We start from the raw sequence: 27219 nt of genomic DNA on the forward strand, positions 1-27219 counted from the left end.
GCCGCTCCCCATCGCTCTCCTTCCGGAGCCACGCCTTCACTTCGCGCACGCAGCCGGTCGGCCCCACTGGATCGCGGGCGCCGGGCGGGGCGCGGCAGGGAGACAGCTGGCTGGCTGGCGGGCTGTGGGGGGGGCGGGGCGCACGCGCGCCAACGCTTCCTCGCCCAGCGCCATCCCTGCGCGTGCTGCCGGTCGGCCCGCGGCGGCCCAACTCGGAGCCGGCGGGGCGGGAGGGGCGCCCCGGCAGGGCGGGGGCCGGAGCCAGGCTGGGCCGGGGCCGGAATGCCCCTGTTCTTCTCTGCGCTGTTGGCCTTGCTGTTGGTTACGCTTAGCGCCCTCTTCTTAGGCCGGTGAGGGGATCCCGGCTACGGCGTGTGTGGGGGGGATGGCGGGAAGGGAAGGAAAAGAGACTGAGGGGTGGGCGCGCGCTGGAAAGAGGCGCGCGGGAGGGGGAGGGGTCTTGGGGGAGGTGGGCGGGCAGCGGAGGGGGAGGGGCCGAAGAGGGGGCGCGCAACGCGGGGAGGGGTCGAGCCGGGGCGTACGACCGGAGCTGGCGCGGAGGAACCGAGAGTGGGGGGAGACTGAGCAAGCGGGCGAGGCCTGAGAAGATGCTGAGATTGGGGAGCGGATAGGGGTGTGAATGAGGGGGGCCCCGGCTGGCTGGTTTTTCTTTCCCCATCCACATGCCCCTGAACGTCCCCTTCCCCGAGCGCGAAGGGCACCTGCAGCCTCGCCCTGGGAAGCCGGAACAGGTTTGGCTGCCCAGGGAGAGCGGCATTTGAGCCGGGCTGGTGTGAGCCCGCACTGCCTTCCCGCAGACACCTGTCTGGAGGGCGGAGAAGGAGACCTTTTGCGGGTTATGTGATGGCACATCTGGCACGGATGCCTGTACTTCGACTCCTGTTGGGGCCTCTTCTCTCTACCTCTGGGGTTCCTGAGGATTTGAGGGGTTGCCTTCTTTTGTCTCCAACTTAAAAGGTGGAGTTTAGTTCGGCTCGTTTCATCTGGGTGGAGGGGACACTCTGGGGCTACGGTCCTGATCAGCGTGGCTGAATGTATGTGACAGAGTGGTGTTTTGGGAGACAGGAGGGTTGCCAAGAAGATCCACCTCCAGTTCATGTCCCTTTGCATGGCCTTCTAGGACCCGCAGGGGGTGAGGGAGGCAATAATTGGGAGAGGGTCCTATGAACTCACAAGGATTTTTCTGCAGGTGGCTTGTGGTCCGGTTGGCCACCAAGTGGTGTCAGCGGAAGCTGCAGGCAGAACTAAAGATTGGCTCCTTTTTTTGGATTCAAAATGTCAGTCTTAAGTTTCAGCAGCACCAGCAAACAGTGGTGAGTCCTAGGAAACTTCCTGGGAATGTATTTGGGTTGATCCAACTGAATTTCAACTTTTAATTTCCTTTTTTAAAATATTCTGGTGGCTTTCCTAGTTAACCCCGGCCTTGCCATCCCTTTGCCAAGATGATTTTAGAGCTAGTTTAGGAACACTGGAATTGATGCAAGTTCTTTTATAAATGCTTATAAGGCACAGGGTGTCCAGGGCATGTAAGAAAGATACAGAAGTAAAGCACAGAACAAAGATAACAGAAAGTAGAAGAGCTTACTGTTCTAATGTAAGAGGGGAAACAGGACAACATATCCATAAAAGAGAAATACTAAACAAGTTCAATCAGTGTCATTAGAGGAACAGGATATAGTGTCGAGGAGAGAAGCTGGTGGAAATGGGATAGAGAATATTTAGTGGAAGGGCTATAGCACGTCCTCCTCTCCTTAGACCCCTTCCTATCTTGTCACGCTGCTCTTGGCTTGCCTAGCCGCTAGTGTACAAAGCTTCTTCCCACACTGTTTTAGGAAATTGATAGCCTGTGGATTTCCAGCAAACTCCTTAGCCATGATCTGCCGTGAGTACCCTATCACCTCACTCTCCTCCTGGGGAATATTTTGGGATTGTGGTTTGCAAAATGAGATTCTGTTACAGAGGCCTCACAGCCCAAGGAGGGAAGTGGGTTCTTGCTGATGTCTCTGGATTAGCCTTGAAGCTATTGTTTTGTGGGACAGATATTGATAACTACTATGAGACTATCTTCCATGATTTGAGCTACATTTTTAGGGAGGATGGGAAGGTGAATGTGAGGGAGGGGAAGAGACTGCTATGGAAGGGATGGACATGATGGCAGTGAGATTTCTCTTCTGGGCAGACACTATGTGGCCTTGTGCTTCGGCGAAGTACGTATCAGAACAGACCTACAGAAGGTTTCTGGCCTGTTTGCCCCATTCTCCCAGAGTACTGGGGTGCACCAAAAGGAGCTGTCCTTCAGCCCATCCTTATTGAAGATCTTCTGCCAGGTGAGACTACTTTCCCACTTTGCTGGACTGAAGTAGGAATGGCTGGCTGTGGAGTCATGGGTGGATTTTTTTTTGCTGTATTTGAGGCATAATACTAAGAGCTGCCTCTTATTCTTTTTCCACTGGAAAGGAAGGACGTTGCCTTGACGTTAATTATCGTTCATTTTTGCATCTTTTTTTCAGCTGTTCTCCATTCATGTAGATTCTATAAACATCATGGTTCTCAAGGTGGCTACTTCTGAATCCTTGTGGCATATTCAGATCAGAGATAGCAGTTTTCTTTTGGATAGTGATGGGAAGAGGTAAGCACTGGGTAGAAGGTTTGCTAGTCCCTTTCTTGCCTTATAGTTGTTTTAGGGTGGGTGGATGTCAGGGCTTTCTTATCAAGGTGTCAAGTTCTCATTCTGTGTAATTTGAGGAGAGAGTAAGATTAGGCACTTAATGCTTGCCTTGTGCCTTCCAGCCCACAAAGCCTGATTGAAGGTAAATGGTGAGGAAAGGGGCCAAGTGCTGTTAATCTTTTTCCTTTCCCAGGCTGAAATGTGAGGTGAGCCTAAGTCAGATCAACAGCAAAGTTCTAAAGAGTGGCCAGTTGGTGAGTATGCCATGGTCATTCAGATGCCTTGTTTTCTTCTGGGCATGAGGTATGAAGGAGCTTAGGGCTTACATTCCAGATTCTGTGTGCTATGGGGTTCCCTCAAGGATGTGTTCCAGATCACAGCATTTTGATCCCAAGCTCCCTACGCGTTCACACCTTAGAGGAGTATCTTCCCTATAGGAGAACACCTGTCTAGCGGAGCTCTCACTTACCCTAAAGCTGTGTCTAGAGGTGGGCATCAGAAGCCGGCAGCTGAAGGCGATCACTGTGGATGTGTGGACACTCCATGCTGAACTGCATGAGGGCCTCTTCCATAGTCAGCTGCTGCGCCAGGGCCCAGGCCTGGCATCCAAGCCTGTTCCCTGTTCAGGTAAAGCCCCAGTCAGTGAGCTTCTTAGCTTCCCTGTTCTTGGGTTATTTTGGAAGTAGAAAAGAAATAGTGGTCTCACCGCTTGTTCAGGTGTGATTTGTTAGTGCCTTGGCCTTTGACCCTGGCCTTTGAGGATAGCTAGAGGAAGTAGGGCATTTGCTTGTGGTGCGTGAAAGAACTAACATGTAGTGGGTAATTATCATGAATTAGACCTGTACTTTGTGTTTTGTGTATGTTCCTGTACTAACTCCTTAACATTTCACAAATGAGGAAACTGAAGCGTAGGAAGATTAGATAGGTTACTTGACTGAGATCACCTAGCTAGTCAGTAGTGAAAATGGGGTTTAAATTATTTGGCCCGAAAGTCCATATTCTTTTCATTGTAACAACCTGCTTTCCATACTGTTTTTTAGACTCTGGGGAAGGAAGTACAGCAAGTCCCTGGATCTCTGGGATCTTTGCGTTATGACCTAAGATTGGGTGTTTGCTTAGCCTACTTTATATGGGAGGATTTGGCCAAAGAGGGCACAGCGTGTTGGGAGACTTGAGTGTTAAGGATTGATGGCTCTTGTCTTATTCATTCATGTTTTCAGAGGTGATAGAGAACTTGGCTGAGCCAACTCTGCCTGGCCTGTACCTCCTTCAGCAGCTGCCAAACCAAATCAAGGTGAAGATGGAGATCACAAGTGTGGTGCTGTCCATGAATAGTCAAAAGAGGTGAGATCTCTCCTGACAGAAGTGTGGAGAGAGATAGTCGGAGCTATGTGCTGGGGTCTCCATAACCAGCCTAGTAGCTGCACTGAGCTTGTCTGAGGGGATAAAGGGAGTAGGAATAGCATCCCACATATTTCTAAGCCAGAGTCTGTCTCTGGTCCAGGCACCTCAATTGGACACTGAAGCTGCTGCATTTCCTGTACCACCGTGATGAGGATCAGCTGCCCCTTCGAAGCTTCACAGCAAACTCTGATATGGCACAGATGAGCACTGAACTCCTTCTGAAAGGTCCATGGGTGGGGATACTGGTACTGAGAGAGAATGGGAGGACCAGACACACTCTTCCCCAATGCCCCACTTGGTCTTCTTAATTTAATATCACTGTAACCGAGGAAGGGGAGGTGGCAACATACTGAAAGAAAATAGTGTTGGTGACCTGTTCATCTCCTTGCCTGCCTCTTACTCTCTCTTAGTCTTACCTCTTGCCCTCCCAGTGTTTCCTTCTGATCTGCCCTTTGCCCTTACAGATGGGTTGTTGCTGTCCCAGAGCCGCCAGCGCATTGTCTGCCTCAACTCCCTCAAAGCTAGTGTGCAGGTGTGTTGACCAAGAATCATTCCTTTTCTTCTTTCTCTGTGCATCATCGCATCATGAGCTAATGAAATTAAACCTAAGCCCACAGTTCTGGTGTTCTTATTTCCAGGTGACCACCATTGACCTCGCAGCCTCCCTGGTTCTGAACACTTGTATTATTCATTACCGGCATCTGGAATTCTCTCACTGGCTGCACATGCTAGCCCTGGAGACCCAAGAGTCTAGTTCATCTGTTATTAAGCAAATGAAAAAAAGGTCAGTGTAATCTTTTTCAGCCACCATTTTATCAGGTGGATTCCTGGATTTTTTGGTCTAAAGTGGCATTTTGTGTTAAATATGTATTTGATTGTTTGATCTTTTTATTTTTTATTTTTGGCTGCGTTGGGTCTTTGCTGCGCTTGAGCTTTCTCTAGTTGCGGCGAGTGGCGGCTACTCTTTGTTGTGGTGCGCGGGCTTCTCATTGCGGTGGCTTCTCTTGTTGCGGAGCACGGGCTCTAGGCGCACGGGCTTCAGTAGTTGTGGTGCGTGGGCTTATTTGCTCTGCGGCATGTAGGATCTTCGTGGACCAGGGCTCGAACCCGTGTCCCCTGCATTGGCAGGCGGATTCTTAACCACTGTGCCACCAGGGAAGTCCCTGATTGTTTGAGCTTTTTAAATCTCAGTTTCAGTAGCTCAGACTCGGTAGCAAACCTATTTTATATATCTTCCCTGTTAGACTAGACTCTGGTGGTAGAATGACATCCTCTTTGCTTTTATGTCCTCAATGCCCAGCACAGTTCCTTGTTATACGAAATGAACATTTGTTGAACTGAACTTAAATGATAACAGTATCTCGTCTGCCTTAGATTATAAGGTGACAGATCATGTCAGCAGTGCCATGACTCTGTGTAGTACTTGCATTGTGTTGGCATAGAGAACTTAAGGTCAGTTCGGAAGCGATGCTTTTGATTGTAGTAAGTTAAAACATAAGATATACTGATTTCATCACATTCGATCTACGAAAATGGCAGTTTCATCTGGTTCAACCTAATAAGTCTCTGGATTATCACTGGGAGTGGGAGCGAACTGATGAATTCAGTCTGTTTTTTTCTAGTTGCCTCCTATCCTGAGAATCACAACAAAACTCACCCTGTCTTTTGAGAGATTCAGGAGTCTGTTACATAGTAGGAAGTTGCAATTCTTTCCTTATCAAACAGTGATGTCTTATCCCTATGCAGAACCTTCCCTCAAATCCTGGCTCCTATCATCTTTAGCACCTCCATCTCCAATGTCAACGTTTCCATTCAGCTTGGAGATACACCACCCTTTGCCTTGGGATTCAATTCCATCTCTCTGGGTAAGGCTGTGCAATGGAAGAGGAACAAGAATCTGTTCATTAGTGGAGCTCGGCCCAATTGATGGCCACTGTGGCTCCAAAGAACTCCTCTCTCCCACCTTCTTTTTTCAGATTACCAACACCTGAGACCACAAAGTATCCATCAGCGGGGTGTCCTGACTGTGGACCACCTCTGCTGGCGGGTGGGCAGTGACTCCCACATTCAGCGGGCACCCCACCCACCCAATATGCATGTTTGGGGTGAGGCGCTTGTCCTGGACTCCTTCACACTACAGGTAGGTGGGGACTTTGGTGAATAGTAGCCGGTGAAGTTTCCTCATCCTACCATGCTTTAGAGCACTGAGCATCTTTTTTTGGCAGCAGACGATGCATCAGTGCGTTACAGAACTGTGTGTTGGCATGCTTCTGATGGAGTCCTTCTGCTTCTTTTCTAGGGTAGCTATAACCAGCCTCTGGGCCTGTCCAGCACTCAGTCAGACACCCTGTTTCTTGATTGTACCATCCGAGGACTGCAGGTAGAAGTATCAGATACCTGTGCTCAGTGTCTTTCTCGGATATTGTCCTTGATGGGCCCACAATCTGGGAAGTCAGCTGTCTCTAGGGAATCTTCATTTGGGGAATCTGTGTCGTTACTGTGGAAGGTGGACTTGAAGGTGGAGGACATGAACTTGTTCACCCTTTCTGCCCTGGTCGGTAAGTGGGACAGGAAATCTGTACTGAAGTGGGTGGCTTGTAACCTAAGCAGATTATGCTGCTCCTTCTCACTTAATAAGACCAATTATATGAAAATTTTCTAAATTAGAGGCATGAAATGTTGGAAGGTCTTGCATAACTATTGGGCTTCTTGATGTTTCTTAAGTGTTTACAAATAGCAAGGTGCATGAGAAAAAGACAGCTTTGATATCTGATCAAGAGAATGAGATGCAGTTAGTTTTTTATTTCTTTGTGTATCTAGTTCTAGAGAGTAACTGATATACCTCTGGGGAATTGGTAGGAGTTTGGGAACTTCTTTGGCCCTGCCAGATCTAGTTAGGTTAAAATGGGAGAGGAAAAACTTCCCTAAAACATGAGAAATGAGGTTAGGAAGGTGTGGGGAGTAAGGATAGCTAGAGTGAAAGGAATAAGGAAGGAGGGAGAGTGAGGACTAAAGTTGCCATTTGAGAGCTGAGAACCAAGCCTGACATGGTTTCTGGATGTTAGGTGCTTCAGAGATCCGACTGGACACACTGACCGTCCTGGGAAGTGCTGAAACCTCCACCTTGGGTGTTCAAGGACTTGTGCTTGCGCTGGTAAAGTCGGTCACAGAGAAGATGCAACCCTGTTGTAAGGCTCCTGACATCCCCACTCCAGTGCTCAGCCTCTCCATGCTCTCCATCACCTATCACAGCAGCATCCGCTCTCTAGAGGTAATGCTTCTGTGGGGAGGTGGAGTCAGGTTGGTTTTTTCCTAGGCTTAGAGCATTTTCCAGTCTTGAGTCATGTTGTGAAACTCACCTATGAGAAATATAACACCTCGTGTTGGGTGTTGGGTGTTCGTAGCTGCGCGTGGGCTTTCTCTAGTTGTAGTGAGCGGAGGCTACTCTTCGTTTCAGTGCGTGGGCTTCTTATTGCAGTGGTTTCTCTCGTTGTGGAGCACGGGCTCTAGGCACGTGGACTTCAGTAGTTGTGGCATGCGGCCTCAGTAGTTGTGGCTCACAGGCTCTAGAGCACAGGCTTAGTAGTTGTAGCACACAGGCTTAGTTGCTCCGCTGCACGTGGGATCTTCCCAGACCAGGGATTGAACTCATGCCCCCTGCATTGGCAGGTGGATTCTCAACCACTGCGCCACCAGGGAAGCCCTTGTTCTGTACATTTTTAACTGTTAATGTGGAGTTTAAAATATATATAAAACTAGAGAGAATATACGAACTTCCATGCATCCATATCCAGCCTCAATAATTACCAACTTACGATGAGCTTCATTTAGCTAAACTCTGAGCAGTCATCCCTGCCTTCTTCTCTGGGATTATTTTGAAGCAGAAACCAGACATATAATTTCAACTGTAAAGATTTCAGTGCATATATCTGAAAAATATAGGGCTTTTAAAGGTCACGATCTGGTATCATTTTACTGAAGCACTCAGCTCATCAAAAGACTGGAAGAGATCTGAAGATGGGGGCACTGGAAAGTTTTGAGAGGCTTCCCAATATCTTTCTCCTCAGAGTATCAGACAGATGTAAGGCCCTCTTGAGGGGAGAGTGGGATATGTTCCTGTTCATCAGACTTCAGCTTCCTTTGGAAACTGAAGAGTTTCCTTTTCAGAGATTGGAACTCAAAGGAATTTTTTTGTCTTGGGATTTAAATTTTCTCTGCTTAACTATTGATAATTGACTTTGTTTTTCAAGCTGACAAGGTCTTTACTCCCTTGTTTGAGGCATACTTTCCCATAGGTCAATTGCTGTATTAACTTGTGTGACCAGTACTCTTTATACATTTTAAGAATTAAGTCAAGGTGCAATCAATGCATGAAACATTTTCCAGTTGATTGTTGCAATGGTTATTTTACAGAGTGTGGTTGTTATAGAAAGATAACTCATGAGCAGAAACATAAAGCCAAATAACTTATTGAGTACATGTATATATACTGGATGTACTGTGGTAGATACCAGAAATAAAATATGTGGCCTCGGGACTTCCCTGGAAGTCCAGTGGTTAAGACTTCACCTTCCAATGCAGGAGGTGTGGGTTTGATCCCTGCTAAGATCCCACATGCCTTACAGCCAAAAAACCAAAACATAAAACAGAAGCAGTATTGTAATAAATTCAATAAAGACTTTAAAAATGGTCCACATCCAAAAAAAAATGTTAAAAAAAATAATAAAATACATGGCCTCTACTCTCAGACAATTTAGAATCCAGTTGAGGAGGACTTAAAAAGTGTAAGTGGGGCTTCCCTGGTGGCGCAGTGGTTGAGAGTCCGCCTGCCGATGCAGGGGACACGGGTTCGTGCCTCGGTCCAGGAAGATCCCACATACCGCAGAGCGGCTAGGCCCGTGAGCCATGGCTGCTGAGCCTGCGCGTCCAGAGCCTGTGCTCCGCAACGGGAGAGGCCACAACAGTGAGAGGCCCGCGTACTGCAAAAAAAAAAAAAAAAAAAAAAAGTGTAAGTGCTTGTAAGTATAAGTTAAGAACTGTTAGCTCAGTTTATTAGTGCAAAGAGGAGCAAAACAAGGGGGTAATTAATGTGATGACTCAGGAGAGACTTCTGAGTGGAGATGGTTCTTGAGCCAGGTGTGTCTCTTGTGTTCTGGGACATTGTAATTGATAGATCCTTTTCTCTTGCTCTCTAAAGGTTCAGTGTGGTGCAGGGCTGACCTTACTCTGGAGCCCTCCAGGTCACATGTACCTGTACCAGCATATCCTGGCCACCCTGCAGTGCCGAGACCTACTAAGAGCCACTCTGTTTCCTGAGACTGTTCCACTTGTTGCACTAGAGACTCCAGAGACTGCCTGTGAGCCAGAAGGCTGTCCCCCTGAGCCCTCTCCCCCAAAGCGGCTGCTAAACCTGACTCTAGAGGTGAGCACAGCTAAGCTGACAGCTTTTGTAGCTGAGGACAGGTTCATTACCCTGGCTGCAGAGAGTGTGTCTCTGAGCCGGCACGGGGGTTCACTGCAGGCTTACTGCCCAGAGCTGGCTGCTGGGTTCGATGGCAATAGCATCTTCAACTTCAAGGAGGTGGAGGTGCAGCTGCTGCCTGAGCTGGAGGAGATGATCCTCCACCGGAACCCCTTCCCTGTGCTGCAGACCCTCCGGAACCGTGTTTGGCTCCTCTCCCTGGGTTCAGTCTCAGTGGAGTTTCCTTATCAGTATGATTTTTCTCGAACTCTGGATGAGGCTGTGGGAGTTCAGAAATGGCTGAAGGGACTGCATGGAGGAACTCGTTCTCAGGCTTCTCCAAGCTCTGCCCACCTCCCACCTGATCTACTCTTGAAGGTTCAGCACTTCTCATGGGTTTTCCTGGATGATATTTTTGAGGTGAAACTTCGTGATAACTATGAACTGATGAAGGATGAAAGTAAGGAGAGTGCCAAAAGGCTGCAGTTGCTGGATGCCAAAGTGGCTGCTCTTCGGAAGCAGCATGGGGAGTTATTGCCTGCCCGCAAAATTGAGGAGCTCTATGCCTCTTTGGAACATAAAAACATCGAAATCTACATCCAGCGCTCCCGTCGTCTCTATGGCAACACACCCATGCGCCGGGCACTGCTCACTTGGAGCCTGGCAGGGCTAGAGCTGGTGGCTCTGGCAGATGCCTCCTTCCACGGGCCTGAGCGTGTGGTAGAGCAGGTTCGAGAGCTTGATCCAGGCAGCCCTTTTCCTGCGGAGGGGGTAGATCTTGTCATCCAGTGGTGTCGTATGCTCAAGTGCAGTGTCAAGACATTTCTGGGTAAGTAGTACTTCCCTATTTGCAGGGCCTAGTGTTTGCCCTTGTCCAGGGAGGTCTTTGAGTGATTACAGAGGAGCTCAGTTATATTGGGAAATGTGGCTGTTTTGGGGTGGGTGGAGTGGGATGGGTGGACTCCTCTTCCCTTTCTTTGTTCCTGAATTTCACCCTGAAACCGCTTGGCTAAACACAAAGGTACTAACACAGTCATCTTCAGGGTTAGTGCGGCTCTTGGGTCTCAGTGTTATTCCCCTCACTGTCTGCTCAGGGTCTCCGTGCACTTTTTCAGTCTTGCTGCCGACTGCCAACTCTTATTCTCTCAGTTGATCTTGTAAAATATCAATAGATGGGTAAAAATAGTAGCGGGGGGGAAAGTGCCCGAGAGTGCTAAGACAGTTTCCTGAGTAGCTGGTGTGTATCCTCCCTATAATAACAGTTCGGATAAGAGACTATCCCCGGTACTTGTTTGAGATCCGTGACTGGCGGCTGATGGGTCGACTTGTGGGCACCGAGCAGAGCGGTCAGCCTTGCTCGCGTCGGCGTCAAATCCTGCACTTGGGGCTTCCATGGGGTAACGTGGCAGTGGAGAGGAACATGCCCCCACTCAAATTCTATCACGACTTTCACTGTGAGTAGAGGAGGGCAAATGATTTGACTGAGATGTTGGTGATGGCTGGGGTGGGAGATGAGCTGAAGCCTTTCTGGAGTGAAGGGAGAAGAGAGGGATGAAGTTGTATAGCAGGCTGTGCCCTTTGCTCCTCTACCCCAGCGGAAATCTTCCAGTACACAGTGGTATGGGGCCCGTGTTGGGATCCAGCCTGGACACTGATTGGCCAGTCTGTGGACCTCTTGACCAAGCCCTCAGCTGACCCCAGCCCACCCTTGCCCTGGTGGGACAAGAGCCGTCTTCTGTTCCATGGGGACTGGCACATGGACATTGAACAGGCAAACCTGCACCAGCTGGCTACTGAGGTGAGGGGTCCAGAGGAACTGTTTTCTTATTAGGATGGTATGGTTGGGGCTTGTACAGCACATGGGGGAAGAGAGAAAGGTACTGATTTGGGAGGTGAAGGTGATATGTTTATTCATATCTGACCAAGTTTTTGGGGTGGTTATAGGATCCATACAACACAACTGAAAATATGCACTGGGAGTGGAACCAGCTGTCTTTTCATTGGAAACCTGGTCAGTTTGTGTTCAAGGGTGACTTGGATGTCAACGTGAGAACAGCCTCTAAGTGAGTGGGGTGATAGATGGGGCCTCAACAGGGTGTGGGACTCAGGGTGGGGGGAGAGGGGAAGAGCCGAGGGGCTGCAAGTGACCAGGGCACTAAGGGCCAGGGCTCTGTTGTGAGCCAGGTATGATGACTGCTGCTTCCTTCACCTGCCTGACCTCTGCATGACACTGGACCTGCAGTGGCTATGTCATGGGAACCCCCATGATCACCATGGTGTCACTCTACGGGCCCCAGAGTTCCTGCCTGAGGTGCCCTTGGGCCAGCTTCATGACTCCTACCGGGCCTTTCGCTCTGAGAACCTCAATCTCTCCATCAAGATGGATCTGACTCGGCACAGTGGAAGTGAGGCTTGGATCTGGGGCAGCGGGGAGGAAGGGCTTGGGAGGATGAACTTTAGACACCAAGGACTTCAGCTGACCCTCTGGAGAGGGGATAGGAAAAGAGCAAAGGAGGGTTTGGGTCAAGATGTTTTTTTGGAAGAGGATTGGTGAAAGTAGGGAGCTTGGGTCTTTGAAAGGAGAGGGTGTTGGGGATATTGAGTGTGAGGCTTGAGTGCTGTTTGGGTTTTTAAATCTCTAAAACCTGAAGCTAGGGAAGGATTTAGCTTCGTCTCTGTGTTTTAACCACAGCTAGGAAATGTCTGTCGTTTCCTTTGCAGCAATATCCCAGCCCCGAATTCTGCTGTATAGTAGCACCCTGCGCTGGATGCAGAACTTCTGGGCAACTTGGACTAGTGTCACAAGGCCTATTTGTAGGGGAAAGCTCTTCAATAACCTGAAACCCAGCAAGAAGAAACTTGGCCAGCACTACAAGCAGCTTTCCTATACTGCACTCTTTCCCCAGCTGCAGGTCAGCTTTGACGGTGCTGCTGACATCTGCAGTTCTGTTCCCCTTCTCTAGTTTTCTTGTTTTCTCTTACTGGGTCTCTGAATCGTCTCTCTGATGCCATCCTTCATTCAGTGTTATGCTGTCTTGTTGCCAGGTGCATTATTGGGCCTCATTCGCCCAGCAACGTGGCATCCAAATTGAGTGCAGTCAGGGCCACGTCTTCACTCGGGGAACTCAGCGGCTTATACCTCAAGGTAAGATCAAAGGCTCCCACCACTTGTCCTTGCCTATTCCTTGTCCTCTTTCTCAGTTCCCTTCCCTCCTCTTTCTGTCCCACACTGTTCTGTACTGGTTTGCATGGGCTCTTTATGCCTCTTTTTCTCAGCGGGCACAGTGATGCGGCGCCTCATCTCTGACTGGAGTGTGACCCAGATGGTTAGTGACTTAAGTCAGGTGACTGTTTACCTGATGGCCTCGCCCACTGAAGAGAATGCTGACCACTGCCTTGATCCCTTGGTAACAAAGACCCACCTACTGAGCCTGTCCTCCCTTACCTACCAACGGCACAGCAATCGTACAGCTGAGGAGGTACCGCCTGACACATTCTCTTTACTGCCTTTTCTGTATCAGTAGGTGTCTTAGTCGGCTCACGGTTCCATAACAAAATACCATAAACTGAGTGGCTTAAACAACAGAAATTTCTCACACTTCTGGAGGCTGGGCAGTCCAAAATCAGGTGCCAGCATGGTCCTGGTGAGGACCAGGTTCCTCCAGTGAGGGCTCTCTTTCTGGCTTGCAGATGGCTGCCTTCTCACTGTGACCTCACCTGGCAGGAAAAGCAGGAAGCTTTCTTATGTCTCTTCTTATGATGACACTAATCCTGTCATGAGGGCCCCACCCTCATGACCTCATCTAAACCTAATTACTCCTAAAGGCCCTATCTCCAAATACCGTCACATTGGGGATTATGGCCTCAACATACGAATTTGGTGTGGGTACACAATTCAGTCCATAGCAGTAGGTTTCAGGCTAAGTCCCTGGTGATGTTCCTAAACTACACTCTAATTATATATGTTGTTACTTTATGATGCACTCACTAGTATCAGCATCCCTCTTTTTGAAAATTCCTTTCTTTCCCTCTCCTTGTAAAGATAGTCTCTTGCTCTTCAGGAAATAGAGTGAAACTTTTTGCTTCTAGTGCCTTATTTGGTGGTCCCCCCACCCCCACACACACAATTAAGGAAGGATTTTAGTTGAAATTCTCTGAGTCATTTAAAATACAGTGGATATAGTCAGAGTGTAATCTAGTGCACACACTAAGAGCACTTAGGTTTTCTTTCTCTAGGGTTGTCTTGTATCCCTCAGAACAGGTCTGTTACTCAACAAGCATGTTTTTTATCTCTGCATTTGTGGTCTAGGAGGAATGTTGGGAATTTCCATGCTACTCTGAGGTTCTTTTCCTGTTTCTTAGGAGCTCTCTACTCGAGTTGGGGATCCTGCTTTTCACACACATCAGCTGCACTTGGTAGATTTACGGGCTTCTTGGACAACCACCAATCGGGACATTGCCTTTGGTTTATATGATGGCTACAAAAAGGCAGCTGTACTCAAACGTAATCTCTCTACTGAGGCTCTGAAGGGGTTAAAGATTGATCCCCAGATGCCAGCCAAAAAGCCAAAGCAGAGTGTTCCGACCAGTGCCCCAGCCCCACCTCCTGTCAACACTCCCAGCTTTAGTGGACAGCCTGATAAGGCGTCTTCAGGAGGTAAGCTGGGGGAGACGAGACTCCATAGGGTTAGGTTTAGAATATGTATGTGGGCTCGGACAGGAGTTTGAGAAGGACTAAATTATGACTGGTTCGATCTGTGTGTAAAGATGAAACTTGTTTTTCCATATTAGGCCACCTAAGTCTTATATAGCAGTGATGGGGGGCATTAAAGGGTCTGGTCCATGGGACTTCCCTGGCGCTCCAGTGGTTAAGACTCCACGCTTCCACTGCAGGGGACACGGGTTCAGTCCCTGGTTGGGGAACTAAGATCCCACATGCTGCGCTGTGTGGCCAAAAAAAAAAAAAAATTGTCTGGTCCTTTGGCCAGGAGAAGAGGATCAGGAAGGAGTGATGACTTACAATGACTAGGGAAAAGAAACAAAGGATTAGAGAATTGTTTTGTGTTTTGATGAATTAATTTGTTCAGTCAATAAGTGTTTATGGAGTACTTAATAGGCACAGAGCACTGTGCTGGGTTTAGTGAGAGATACAGAATATATGATATTTTACTTGACTCAACAAGTTTATCGTCTCTGGATGAGCTAAGATTAGTTCATTCATTCACTGACTCAATCACTCCAATTCATTCATAGATTCACTTTTTAGCTTTACTGAGGGTTTATAATGTACCAGACATGACCGTAGACATTAGGGATGTAAAGATGAGGGGGAAGCTCTGAAACTAAGAGTCATGAGGGACTTCCCTGGTGCTCCAGTGGTTAAGACTCTGTGTTTCCACTGCAGGAGGCACGGGTTCGATCCCTGATCAGGGAACTACGATCCTGCATGCTGTGCAGCACAGTTGGGGGTGTGTGTGGGGAGAGTCATGAAGACGCTTTATAAGAATGTTCAAGAAGAAAGTATTTAAATCAGCATAGGGAAGTCTAGAAAGGCTTCACAGAGAAGATAATATAATTGAGATGGGTCTTAAAAGATGAGTAAGAGTTTGATAGACAAAGAAGGAAAAGAGGGCGTTTTAGGGAGAAGGAACAACAAGTACAGAGGATTGCAAGTTCATGGTGAATTTAAGAACAAGGTGAAAAATGATAAATGCCGCTAGAGAGAAATTAAAGAATATGTGAGCTGTTCTTGACTGTAGTGAAGGAGGGACTATAATCAGAGAAGGGTTTATTGAGGAAGTAGCATTTGAGCTGGACTTTGAAGGCTTAGTATGGTTTGAACATGTGGAAATGAGGAGCAAGGGCATTAAAAGCAAAGGGAACATCCTGAAAAGGAGTGGAGTTGGTCAAGCTCAATGTGTTCAGAGCAGAGTGAACAGTCTGTTTGGGTTGGCATAGAGTAGAGCTACAGGTGAAGATGCTGGAAGGGAAAACTGCAGGTAGACCATCAAAAATACAAGGCTAAGGAGTTTTTGTTCTTTATTCAGTAAACAGTGGTGAACTACTGAAGGTTTTTGAATAGAGGTGTGTCATTAGAATCTTACTTTTAGGAAGATAAATCTGGCAATGGAAAGACGACTGGAAAGAAACTGGAGGTGGGGGAGACAAATTAGGAAGCTATTATGGTGTCTCAGCAAGAGGAAAGGAGAGCCTGAATTAGGTAGAGGCAGTGGGAATAGAGATGAGGGGATGAATAGAAATGTTATTATGTGTATAAGAGATTTGGCAGCTGGTGGGAAGAGGGAGTTAAAATAGGGATAAAGTGATAATGATTGAGGTTTTGAGCCTGGTGACTGGCCTGATGGTAACTAGGAGAGCCAGAGGCTAATAAACAGGTTTGGGGAGGTATAGGTTTGTTAAGTTCATATTTGGACATGCTAAGTTTGTGGTGTAAGTAGTACCTCTAGGTAATGTCTAAAAAACAGGTGGAAATGAGGATCTAAAAGCTTAGGGCTAGAGGTAGAGGCTTAGGAGTTTCAGCATAGAACTAAGAGTTAATGCCAAGGAGATAATAGTTGCTTACTGTGTGGCAGGTACCCTGCGAAATACTTTATGTATTATTATTCCATTTAATTCTCTCAACAACCATATTAGATAGTGTTATTTTACACACGAGGAAACTGAGACAGAGGTTAAAGCAAGCAAGGTTACAATCAAGTAACTGGCAGAGATAGGATCTTGAACATAGGCAGACTAGTCTAATTCTGTGCTCTTAACCACAACACTGTTGGACAAACTCTAGAAAAAAGAAAAGGGAACAGGCCAAGGACAGACCTTAGGGGATATACTTATCTCTAAAACCTGGGAGAAGGTAGAGGATCTAAAGTCATAATCAGAGAAAGCAGTAGAGCTAGAACAGTGACACTGATGGCAAGGGAGTGGTTTATGTGGAAAGGAGTGGTCAACAAACAAATAGCATTTAAAACAATAAGAAATGAAAAGGAGAAGGAACAAAATGGAAGGAAAAAAGATCCTAGAGTAATTCAGAGGTGGATATGCCTAAGAGAAAGGATTGCTACCACTTAGATAGCATTTCTAAGTCTCTCTTGGGAATCTGTTACTTTTATTAAAATTGAAGGAAAGTGAAATGACAACCCTTACCCAGGGGTCAAGGGGTGGAGTGGGCTGGGCTGGAGTTGCAGGTTGGGGAGAATACATTCTAGAGAAATTGAAGGAAGATCAGTTTGGCCCTGGATGTGTTCTCTATCCCTTTGACTCTGTGGCTTTTCCCCCACTTCATATTTCTCTGCCAGGTGCCTACATGTTGCAGAAGCTGATTGAAGAGACAGATAGGTTTGTAGTGTTCACAGAAGAGGAGTCAGGTGTGAGTGACCAGTTGTGTGGCATTGCTGCCTGCCAGACGGATGACATATATAACCGAAACTGCCTTATTGAACTGGTCAACTGCCAGGTACCTTCTCTTTACTAGAGCACCTAAAGATAGGGCTAGATCATAGTCATATGTGTTTACCTTCTCCCACCTCTAAATAAGAATAGGTGGGTAGAGCTCCAAAAAATTGTTCTAACAGGTATCATGGATAATCACTTCCATTACTAAAAACCAGTAGCGTGCACTCAGTAAGCCAGAATTAGACCCAGCTGCAGTCATTGGTACAGGCCCTTTCACTAACCTTCCATATTCTTTGTGGCCCTGGTGCTGTGACTCTGCTTCTGTCTCTGGCGTAGATGGTTCTTCGTGGAGCGGAGACAGAAGGCTGTGTCATTGTGTCAGCTGCCAAAGCCCAGCTGCTGCAGTGCCAACACCATCCAGCCTGGTATGGTGACACATTGAAGCAAAAGACATCCTGGACTTGCCTACTGGATGGCATGCAGTACTTTGCCACCACTGAAAGCAGCCCCACTGAGCAGGATGGCCGACAGCTCTGGTTAGAGGTTAGTCAGCAGGGCTGGGAAGGCCCGTTGTATCTCCAGTTTTCCATAGTTGGCCCCTTTCGCCAAAATAGCTTGCAAGATCCTTGACAGTACCTGTTGCTACCAGGTTGGCAGAATAATGAGGCTGATGATAACACTTGAATGTAGAAACTGTTGGCAGTCTCTGGCCTGTGATCTGTGAACACATAGTGCTTTTTCTGTTTTTTAAATCTCATACTATTCTATTTCATTGCAAGGGAGATTCTCAGTTCCCTACATGAGAATAAAATGGGTTAGAACTTTTTTATTTTTGAGATTGCTGACCCCTATTAATAAGATCACACTAATCAGCAGGCAGCCGAAAAAACAGGCAGTAAGTCAGAATTTTAGATAAGCTCTCTATCTGCCCTTTCTCTCATCTCTCTGATGAAGATGATTGGTCATTTCAGCAAATCGGTAAGGTTGAGTAGAAAGACTGCTTGTCTAGGAGGCAGGTTATTATGTGAGTTCTGATTTCACCTTTGCTGTTTTAGTAGCCATGAGCCCTTGGGAAGTCACCTTTATTTGTAAAATTGAGTTAATACTTCACTCTCAGAAAACTGTTGAAAGGATCAAATGAGAACGTACTTTGAAAAATACAAAGCTTCATTCAGATGGAAAGTAGTCTTATTTGTTTTTTTAAATTTATTTATTATTTATTTTTGGCTGTGTTGGGTCTTTGTTGCTGCGCGCGGGCTTTCTTTAGTTGCGGCGAGTGCGGGCTTCTCATTGTGGTGGCTTCTCTTGTTGCGGAGCACGGGCTCTAGGCGCGCGGGCTTAGTAGTTGTGGTTTGCGGGCTCTAGAGCACAGGCTCAGTAGTTGTGGTGCACGGGCTTAGTTGCTCTGCGGCATGTGGGATCTTCCCAGACCAGGGCTCGAACCCGAGTCCCCTGCATTGGCAGGCGGATTCTTAACCTCTGCGCCACCAGGGAAGTCCCAGTTTTATTCTTTTAAGTCAGTATGTTTGAGGAAGCCTTAGTGTATGTCAAGATAATGTTTTTGTTAGAAGGTGAGATTGTGAGCAGTTGGCAGGGACTAAGCTATAAATTTTCTTTTCAGCATCTTGGTAAAACTAAATTTGTACTATAATTTCTGTGATATAATTGCATCAGATTTATTGGGAGATCTAATGGTTATGAGATGTACCTAGCCAATATTCTGCATTGTGGTTACTTATTTAACAGGTGTTAAGTGTCCGCATTGTGCTGGGCATGGTACATTCAGATGAGTTACTGGATCCAGCTACATCCGATTAGGACCAATGTGAATACTTCATTTTTCATTCTACTCAATGGGGATAAAGCTAATCCCTCTTCCCTCCTCCCTGGCTGGTACTTCTTACTCCAATGACCTTAAGGCTCAACCCCAAGTATAAGTTATATGAGTTATATAAGTAATAAGCATTTAATCAGATGTCAAGCCAAGTAAGGGTCAGGTTGTTGGTAATATGAAAGGTCCTGCTGGTATATTACAGTTGTAGTTCAGGCAAGCAGTACCCTTTACCAGTAGTCTCAGGAGATAGGCACAGAAGGTGGCAACTACTCACGCAAAGATAGGCAGGATGAACTGTAGAAGATCTGACATTTTCTGGGCCTCTGCTTCTTTTAGGCATGCGTTCTTTTGCAAGTGAACTCGTTTTTTCTCAGGCTGTGATATTAGCATTAGAGTGGAATGTCCTTGGCTTAGGTGGGAAAGACTTTGATCTTGCCTTTCCTATATGAATTTTTTTGTGACCTGACAGATTGTTTATGTTCTTCTCATATCACTCATTCTATTCACTTTGACTTCAGCGTGGCAGAGAGTGTCAAAAGAATTCAGTTCCGTTCCCCCATGGCAACAGTGTCACAATGGTCTGAAGACAGAAAACAGCAAGAACACAAACACACGAATACCAAAATGGGTGGGAAGTCATTGGTTTCGATGAATCTTTTTTGCCCATGACATGATTTGATTTTTTTCCATTTTTGAAAATTGTGATAACATATACATAGTATAAAATTTATAAACATTTAAAAAAAAAAGAAAGAAAAGAAAAAAGGGACTTTCCTGGCGGTCCAGTGGTTAAGACTCCGTGCTTCCACTGCAGGGGGCAAGGGTTCCATCCCTGGTTGGGGAACGAAGATCCTGCATCCCACACAGCGTGGCCAAAACGAAAGAAATAAACTTAACATAAAACTTATCATCCTAACCATTTTAAGTGTACAGTTTAGTGGTATTAAGTACATTCGTAATATACAACCATCACCACCATTCATCTCTGAAACTATTTTTATCTTGAAAAACAAACTATACCCATTAAGCAGTAACTCCCCACTTCCCCTTTCCCCCAGGTCCTGGCAGTCACCATTCTATTTTCTCTCTCTGTGATTTTGACTACTCTTAAATACCTCTCTTTTATATATATATATAAATTTTAGGTGTCTCATATAAGTGGAATCATATATATTTGTCCTTTTGTGACTGGCTTATTCACTTAGTATAATGCCTTCAAGGTTCACCCATGTTGTAGCATGTGTTAGAATTTCCTTCCTTTTTAAACCTGAATTCCATTGTATGTATAATACCACATTTTGCTTCTCCGTTCATCCACTGATGGACACTTGGGATACTTCCATATTTTTAGCTATTGTGAATAATGCTGTTATGAATATGGGAGTACAAATTTCTCTTTGAGACCTTCCTTTCAATTCTTTTGGGTATATAACCAGAAGTGGAATTGCTGGATTATACAGCAATTCTGTTTTTAATTTTTTGAGGAAATTCCACAGTGGCTGTATCATTTTACTTATCAACAGTGCACAGAGTTCCAATTTCTGCACATCCTTGCCTTATTTTCTAATTTTTTTTGGTAGCCATCCTAATGGGTGTGAGGTGGGACATGATTTGGTTTTAACCTAGCTTGTATTTTTCTGGCCTGAGGCCTGGCAAAACGTGCATGTAACTCAGTTGGGTTTGGAGAATTGGGTGGTTTGGGTCAGGAGAGAGGGACATATGTCCTTTACCCTGGGAGATTCTTCAAGCTATTCCAGGCAGTGAAAATCTAGATAGTGTTAAACTTGTATAGTGGATATAATGGAGATATATAATGGAGCTTGTGCAGGACAAGCTACTGGTCCCCCAGGAGTTAAAGGTGCCTGTATCCCTGTCTTCAGGTAAAGAATATTGAGGAGCACCGGCAGCGTAGTCTGGACTCTGTGCAGGAGCTGATGGAGAGCGGGCAGGCAGTGGGAGGCATGGTTACCACTACCACAGGTCAGTTCTCACCTCTTCCCCCATTACGTGGTTAGGAGCAGACATGCATCCTTAAGGGGCCTCATTTCCTTACCTGTTTGTAAGATTAATGTATGTGGAATAGGACCACTTTGTGTTAGGCTATGTTGAAAGCAAGTGTCTGGAGTTCCCTAGACATCACGCATAGCTGGGAGGCTCTCACAATACCTCTTCTGAGAATGTCTTTCTCTTACCTCTTTCCTACCTCTTCGCAGATTGGAACCAGCCAGCTGAGGCGCAACAAGCCCAGCAAGTCCAGCGGATCATTTCACGCTGCAGCTGCCGAATGTACTATATTAGTTACAGCCATGACATTGATCCTGAGCTGGCAACTCAGATTAAGCCACCTGAGGTTCATGAGAACCAGGAAAAGGAAGATCTCCTAAAGAAGCAGGAAGGTATTCAGGCTTTGAAAGGCTTTTAGGAGAGGACTAGGGAACTTGTGAAAGCAGTTATTTCCTTAGTGGTTTTGAGGCAGAAGTGTTACTAAGAGTCCCAGTGTGCCTAGGGCATTAACATTTCACTTTGCTTTACATTTTTGAAGTTCTGTTAGGAGAGAATAGAACTGGTATAAATGGGGGACTTCCCTGGCGATCCAGTGGTTAAGATTCCGCACTTGCACTGCAAGGGGTGCGGGTTGGATCCCTGGCTGGGGAACTAAGATCCCACATGCTGCGAGGGTGAGGCACGGCCAAAAAAAAAAAAAAAAAAAAAACTTACTGGAATGAATGGATATTGTTTGACTCTGAAATAAGCACATGTTTCTACCCATGAGCATATCTCACCAAGACCTTTTATGGGGTTAAGTAACATAAGTGGTTCTAGATATGGGTTAGGAGATGGGGTAGACATTTAGGGAGAAACTGAGTCTCTTATTTAGCTGCTAACAATTACCTAGGGGCTGTGGATACCTTCACCCTCATCCACCATGAGCTGGAAATCTCCACAAACCCGGCTCAGTATGCCATGATCCTGGATATCGTCAACAACCTGCTGCTCCATGTAGAACCCAAGCGGAAGGTGAGTATGGGCCCTTATAGAATGCCAGTTAGTCTCACAGGAATCACCAGACCTTGTGCTTTATTTGGGGTCCAGTAAGAAAAGCCATGCTTCAGACTGAAAAAGGGCTTTGTGGTTAGTACATCCTCTTTTAGTCAGCAGCAGCAGTTGAAATTTTAGTTATTTAGGAAAGGTCTGAGTGTCCCTAAGACTGTAGAGGTGTTTACTTGTTTTTCTTGGTCAGTTCTTTACTCAGTCACTTACATACCTCTGAAAACAAACTACTTCCCACTTCCCACCTCTACCCCTACCCTGTGGGACTGGCTTATTGTGAAATCCACATTGTCAAATCTTCTGCATTGGCTCACCCCTTACTCTCACTAATGGTGAGAGAGAAAGTTGAGCTTTCCAGAAGAGATCATCATTTCTTGTTCCTTTCTCTGTTTTACTTTACTACAAGACTTGTCTATTGTTCATTTCCTTTTGCATTCCTTTAGGAGCATAGTGAAAAGAAGCAGCGGGTCAGGTTCCAGCTTGAGATCTCTAGCAATCCTGAGGAGCAGCGCAGCAGCATATTACACCTACAGGAGGCTGTGCGGCAGCATGTGGCCCAGATACGGCAGCTGGAGAAGCAGATGTATTCTATCATGAAGGTAGTCTCCCGGGCAATCTGAGGACAGGGAAGTCTCCTAGGACAAGGGAAATCTCTCAGTTTCTCCTTATCTGGCTCCCTAGTCTTTGCAGGATGACAGCAAGAATGAGAACCTGCTTGACCTGAACCAGAAGCTTCAGTTGCAGCTAAACCAGGAGAAGGCCAATCTACAGCTGGAAAGTGAAGAGCTTAACATCCTCATCAGGTGCCACAGCATTCTTTCCAGCCCTTTTCCAGTGCCCCAGCTGGAGTCGATTTCTTTTGCCTGTGTTCTGATAAGTCTTTAGGTCTAGTGTGTATTATCAAAGGCTGATGTAGTAGATTCAGGCACCTTTTCCTGAATGAGTCTTGTTGGACTTGGCCAACAGGTTGAGAACAGGAGAGCCCTTTCTTAGGATCCTTACTAGAGTACCGCCGGGGAAAGGAGAAAAACAGGTAGTTCGGAAAGATCATTTTTGTTGCCTTGATACTGTGCAACTAAACTAAAAATAAAATGTCTTGAAGTTGATCAGTAAGGAACACAATTGCAGATACAATCATAGGGGTTACTAGTAGGAACAGACTACTTTTTCAAGAAGCTGTAGAACTAAAGATGGGATTTGTGCTCCCATGGCCCAGGGTTTGAGGAGCAACAAATCCAGTGAAAAAATTTAGGGAATAGCTGTTCTAGAATAGGTCCATCTCTGGGTTTACCTCCTGCATCATTCTAGGGCATTCCGCCCCACCCCTAACCCAAATGCTGTTGCCCTTATTGGCTTTGACCCTCCTATCTATTTATAGGTGTTTTAAGGATTTCCAATTGCAGCAGGCCAACAAGATGGAGCTGCGAAAGCAGCAAGAAGATGTGAGTGTGGTCCGCCGCACCGAGTTCTACTTTGCTCAGGCACGATGGCGCTTGACAGAGGAAGATGGACAGCTGGGAATTGCTGAACTGGAGCTGCAGCGGTTCCTCTACAGCAAGGTATTGGGTGTATACAGTCACACAAAGACAGCTGTATTGAGAGGCATTGACCTTTCTCAGGAGTCTTAACTCACAAAAAGAGATAAACAAAAAGGGACTGATTATTATATGACTGTTAATGATGGTATTAATGGTTATTAATAATGATAGAAACATGAGCAGAGAGTGCCGCTCATACACATTTGCTTGTAATATTAAATAATATATAGATGAGCTTGATCAAATGCTTCCCTCATTGAATAAGGTTATCCCTAGAAATGTGGCTCAGAGGGAAGTAACCTTCCAAGTCCAGCTTAGAATAGAATCATTAATTCTATATTGGCATTCAGCTTTCCTGCAGTTACCCATGGCGTGGAGGACAGGACATTATTCATTATTCTTCCAACCCCCCAGGGCCATTTGGAAATAAGTCGAGACCAGTTTTGAATGTCACAGTGACTGGAAAGTACTGCAGGCACTTAGTGCCTTGGCCATGAAAACAAATGATATATGTAGCAGTACTCTAGCAAGCTCCTGAGAAAAGCTTATTATAGTGGTTTGGGGGTGGGGGTGGGGGAATCTGTCTTTATAGGTGAATAAATCTGATGACACAGCAGAACATCTTCTGGAGTTGGGCTGGTTCACTATGAACAACCTCCTCCCCAATGCTGTCTATAAGGTAAGTCTTATTTCCCTATTCCTAGCCCATTCCCATGCTTCCTAACACTGGGCATTTGCAGTGACCCTTCCACATAAACCTACTATGGGAAACAATGGAATCTGAGATGGTGGAAGCTTGCCCAGCTTAGCAAGACCATTGCTTCGTCTCTCCTCTGCAGAGGATTTGTGGGTTGATTTATTACTCTTTATTCTACAGGTAGTCCTGCGGCCCCAGAGCTCCTGCCAGTCTGGGCGACAGCTAGCTCTTCGCCTCTTCAGCAAAGTCCGGCCCCCCGTTGGGGGTATTTCTGTTAAGGAGCACTTTGAGGTTAGTAAACAGTCCTTTGGGGACCCAGGAACAAAAGGCAGTTAAAAACTATCTGTGCGTTGTTATGTTAGGGGTAGGTAAACAGAGGGATGATGTCTGAGCTTAATTGCTTCTTCAGCCTTTTTCCTCTTTAGGTAAATGTGGTGCCTCTCACCATCCAGCTGACACACCAGTTCTTTCATAGAATAATGGGCTTTTTCTTTCCTGGACGAAGTGTGGAAGATGACGAGGTTGGTGATGAAGAAGATAAGTCCAAACTGGTGACTACTGGTGAGAACTTTAATGGTGGAGCTCCAGAAGACTGAGGTAGCAGCCCCAGAGACAGCTGAGGCTTCAGCAAGAGGACAACAGCTAGTGTACTTGCTTTTTTATAGGAATACCAGTGGTGAAGCCTCGGCAACTGATTGCAACAGATGACGCAGCACCACTGGGCCCTGGGAAGGGTGTGGCACAGGGCTTGAATCGGAGTTCTGGGGTCAGAAGGTCATTTCGCAAAGCACCTGAGGTATCAGACATGCCCCTGATGATAGAAAAATGGGAGAGTCTTGGGGTACACTGTTTGGCCTGGCTGGGGATTTCTTTCTGTTTCCTTTGAGTCTATTCCAGGGGTGAAAGGAGATGGAGATGTTTGGGGTCCTGAGTTTCCTGTGATGGCTTCAGGGGCACACTCTTCTTTCCTTTCTTTCCTAGCACCCTGTGGATGATATTGACAAGATGAAAGAGCGAGCTGCCATGAACAACTCCTTCATCTACATAAAGATCCCACAGGTTCCACTGTGCGTCAGCTACAAGGTCTGCCCTTCCCCAGCACTTTTTAAATTTCATTTATTTATTTATTTATTTTTGGCTGTGTTGGGTCTTTGTTTTTGTGCGAGGGCTTTCTCTAGTTGTGGCGAGCGGGGGCCACTCTTCATCGTGGTGCGCGGGCCTCTCACTGTCGCGGCCTCTCCTGTTGCGGAGCACAGGCTCCAGACGTGCAGGCTCAGTAGTTGTGGCTCACGGGCCTAGTTGCTCCGCGGCATGTGGGATCTTCCCAGACCAAGGCTCGAACCCGTGTCCCCTGCATTGGCAGGCAGATTCTCAACCACTGTGCCACCAGGGAAGCGCCCCCAGCACTTTTTAGAACAGTATGGGAACGGCACCGCATAAGATCAGAGATTAAAAACAGAGATAGTTCAGCTTGTGAAGCTTGTCTGTGGGTGATAAATCTGTTCCCTCTGCTGCCCTCAGGAATCAGTACCAGACTGAGATAAGGGGAAATAGGTATCTGTAGGTTGCTGCTGCAGGAAGGTACTAGACTTGGACTCACTGGCTTGGACTAAAACTGGCAGCTGATATATTTTTTTCTCTTCTCTTCCCTCCCCCTCCTGCAGGGTGAGAAGAACAGTGTGGACTGGGGCGACCTTAACCTGGTGCTGCCCTGTCTGGAGTACCACAACAACACATGGACATGGCTAGACTTTGCCATGGCTGTCAAGAGGGACAGCCGCAAAGCCCTGGTTGCCCAGGTATCCCGGCAGAATTCATGGCTGTTTGGTTAGCAGGGGCTGGCAAGCAGATCCTCTGCTCAGGAGCATTTCATTGTAAGATGCATGTATTAACAAGCAGCCTTGGGAAAGGGGCAGGTGAATGAAGTGAGTGACTTTTATCCCTGTCCTCTCCATGACTTTGCTCAGATGGTTAAACTGAATGTTTACTGACTGCTGTATATATGTTAACTACTGTTGATTTTTCGGGAAGTGAGGGCTGGCACAACTTCATGTTTAGAGTGGGTTCTAATAGACTGTAAGCTTCTTGAAAGCAGAGATCATTTTATAATTTGAATTGCGCCATTGTGCCTTCATGTAAGTTTGATAAATCTTTACTGACTTGGTCCACTTGATTTATTTTGCCTGTCTCATTAATATTTACCTTCCCTTTTACTCCTCTCTAACCTATCAGGTAATTAAAGAGAAGCTAAGGCTGAAGCCTGCAGCAGGGTCTGAAGTCCGGGGAAAGCTGGAAACTAAATCGGACCTCAACGTGCAGCAGCAGGAAGAGGAGGAGAAAGCCCGGCTCCTCATCGGTTTAAGTGTGGGCAACAAGAATCCTGGGAAGAAGTCCATCTTTGGCAGGCGCAAGTGATCCGGCAATTCAAGAGAGGCTGCAGTACAGGATCTGACTCTGGCTCAGGCCACAGGGACTTGTGGGGTGGGAGGTGCTTCCCTTCATCCATTAGGATTTGTGGGGGTCAGGAGCCCACAGGGTACTGTGGATAGAGGCGCTGCTCTTTAGCAGCTGGCCTGTTCCTTGCAGAACATGGTGGATAATAATTCTGAGTTCTACCTCACACTGATCAGCAGGCCCAGGGCCAGAGAGGCATCAAGAGAGCAAGGCCCAGGGAATGGCCCCACGGCTAGTATCTGGTTCCCTTGGGTTCAACTGAAAGGGTGGGGGGACAGCTCTGATCAAGTGTGATAAATTTTTATAAATAGACATATATAAAAAATATATATATATTTGTAAGTGTAACTGCTCTCCCTCTGTGCCAGAAAGTGGAGGGGAGGGGCTGATCTTCTGTTCCTCATTCCACTGCCTTGTATGAAAGAGGTATTAGTGCTGTGGGGGGAATCAGCCCCTCCCCAATCTGTGCCAAGCTCACTTGGGAGAATGGCAGTAGGAGACACAGCTGGCTATGGGTCCCTCTCCCTGGGGTATCCCCTGAAAAATGGTAAAAAAAAAAAAAAAAAAAAATCATTTAAAGAGAAAAAATATATTTTAAATTTGATGCTGGTTTTTTTTTTTTTTTAATTGTATTGAGTGCATGGTTTCAGCCTGTATCCTTTTCTCCCCATCAGTCCAAGA

General features: G+C 46.5%; 1 protein-coding gene across 5 annotated transcripts; it reads left to right on the top strand.

Annotated features, from left to right (window-relative positions):
- The first annotated feature begins 196 nt into the window (after positions 1-196).
- Positions 197-27142, top strand: BLTP2 (bridge-like lipid transfer protein family member 2). Of its 5 annotated transcripts, none has more exons than XM_067715779.1 (39): positions 197-350; positions 1211-1334; positions 1854-1903; positions 2201-2348; positions 2532-2650; positions 2883-2943; positions 3127-3316; positions 3910-4033; positions 4194-4318; positions 4558-4625; positions 4732-4877; positions 5840-5958; positions 6070-6233; positions 6393-6651; positions 7159-7364; positions 9291-10383; positions 10817-11008; positions 11150-11352; positions 11499-11617; positions 11739-11959; positions 12276-12466; positions 12600-12699; positions 12831-13033; positions 13917-14211; positions 16868-17025; positions 17301-17507; positions 20679-20778; positions 21012-21194; positions 21695-21816; positions 22293-22448; positions 22531-22652; positions 23228-23408; positions 23980-24066; positions 24265-24375; positions 24510-24645; positions 24750-24880; positions 25066-25167; positions 25749-25883; positions 26317-27142. In XM_067715779.1, the coding sequence occupies exons 1-39, from the start codon at positions 283-285 to the stop codon at positions 26497-26499; spliced, it is 6702 nt and encodes a 2233-aa protein (XP_067571880.1). In that variant the 5' UTR covers positions 197-282; the 3' UTR covers positions 26500-27142. The 5 variants fall into 5 exon arrangements, with proteins under 5 accessions (XP_067571880.1, XP_067571881.1, XP_067571882.1 ...); XM_067715780.1 differs by having other exon boundaries at positions 22540-22652; XM_067715781.1 differs by having other exon boundaries at positions 3166-3316.
- The last annotated feature ends 77 nt before the right edge of the window (positions 27143-27219 follow it).

The sequence above is a fragment of the Pseudorca crassidens genome, chromosome 19 (genome assembly GCF_039906515.1).
Source record: "Pseudorca crassidens isolate mPseCra1 chromosome 19, mPseCra1.hap1, whole genome shotgun sequence".
NCBI lineage: Eukaryota > Metazoa > Chordata > Mammalia > Artiodactyla > Delphinidae > Pseudorca > Pseudorca crassidens.

Excerpts from the sequence above, each read along its gene's own strand:
- BLTP2 (XM_067715779.1), top strand. The coding sequence starts at position 283 with ATGCCCCTGTTCTTCTCTGCGCTGTTGGCCTTGCTGTTGGTTACGCTT. Across the intron at positions 1,904-2,200 it reads CTCCTTAGCCATGATCTGCC|ACACTATGTGGCCTTGTGCT; the intron begins GTGAGTACCCTA and ends TCTTCTGGGCAG. Across the intron at positions 23,409-23,979 it reads AGCGGTTCCTCTACAGCAAG|GTGAATAAATCTGATGACAC; the intron begins GTATTGGGTGTA and ends CTGTCTTTATAG.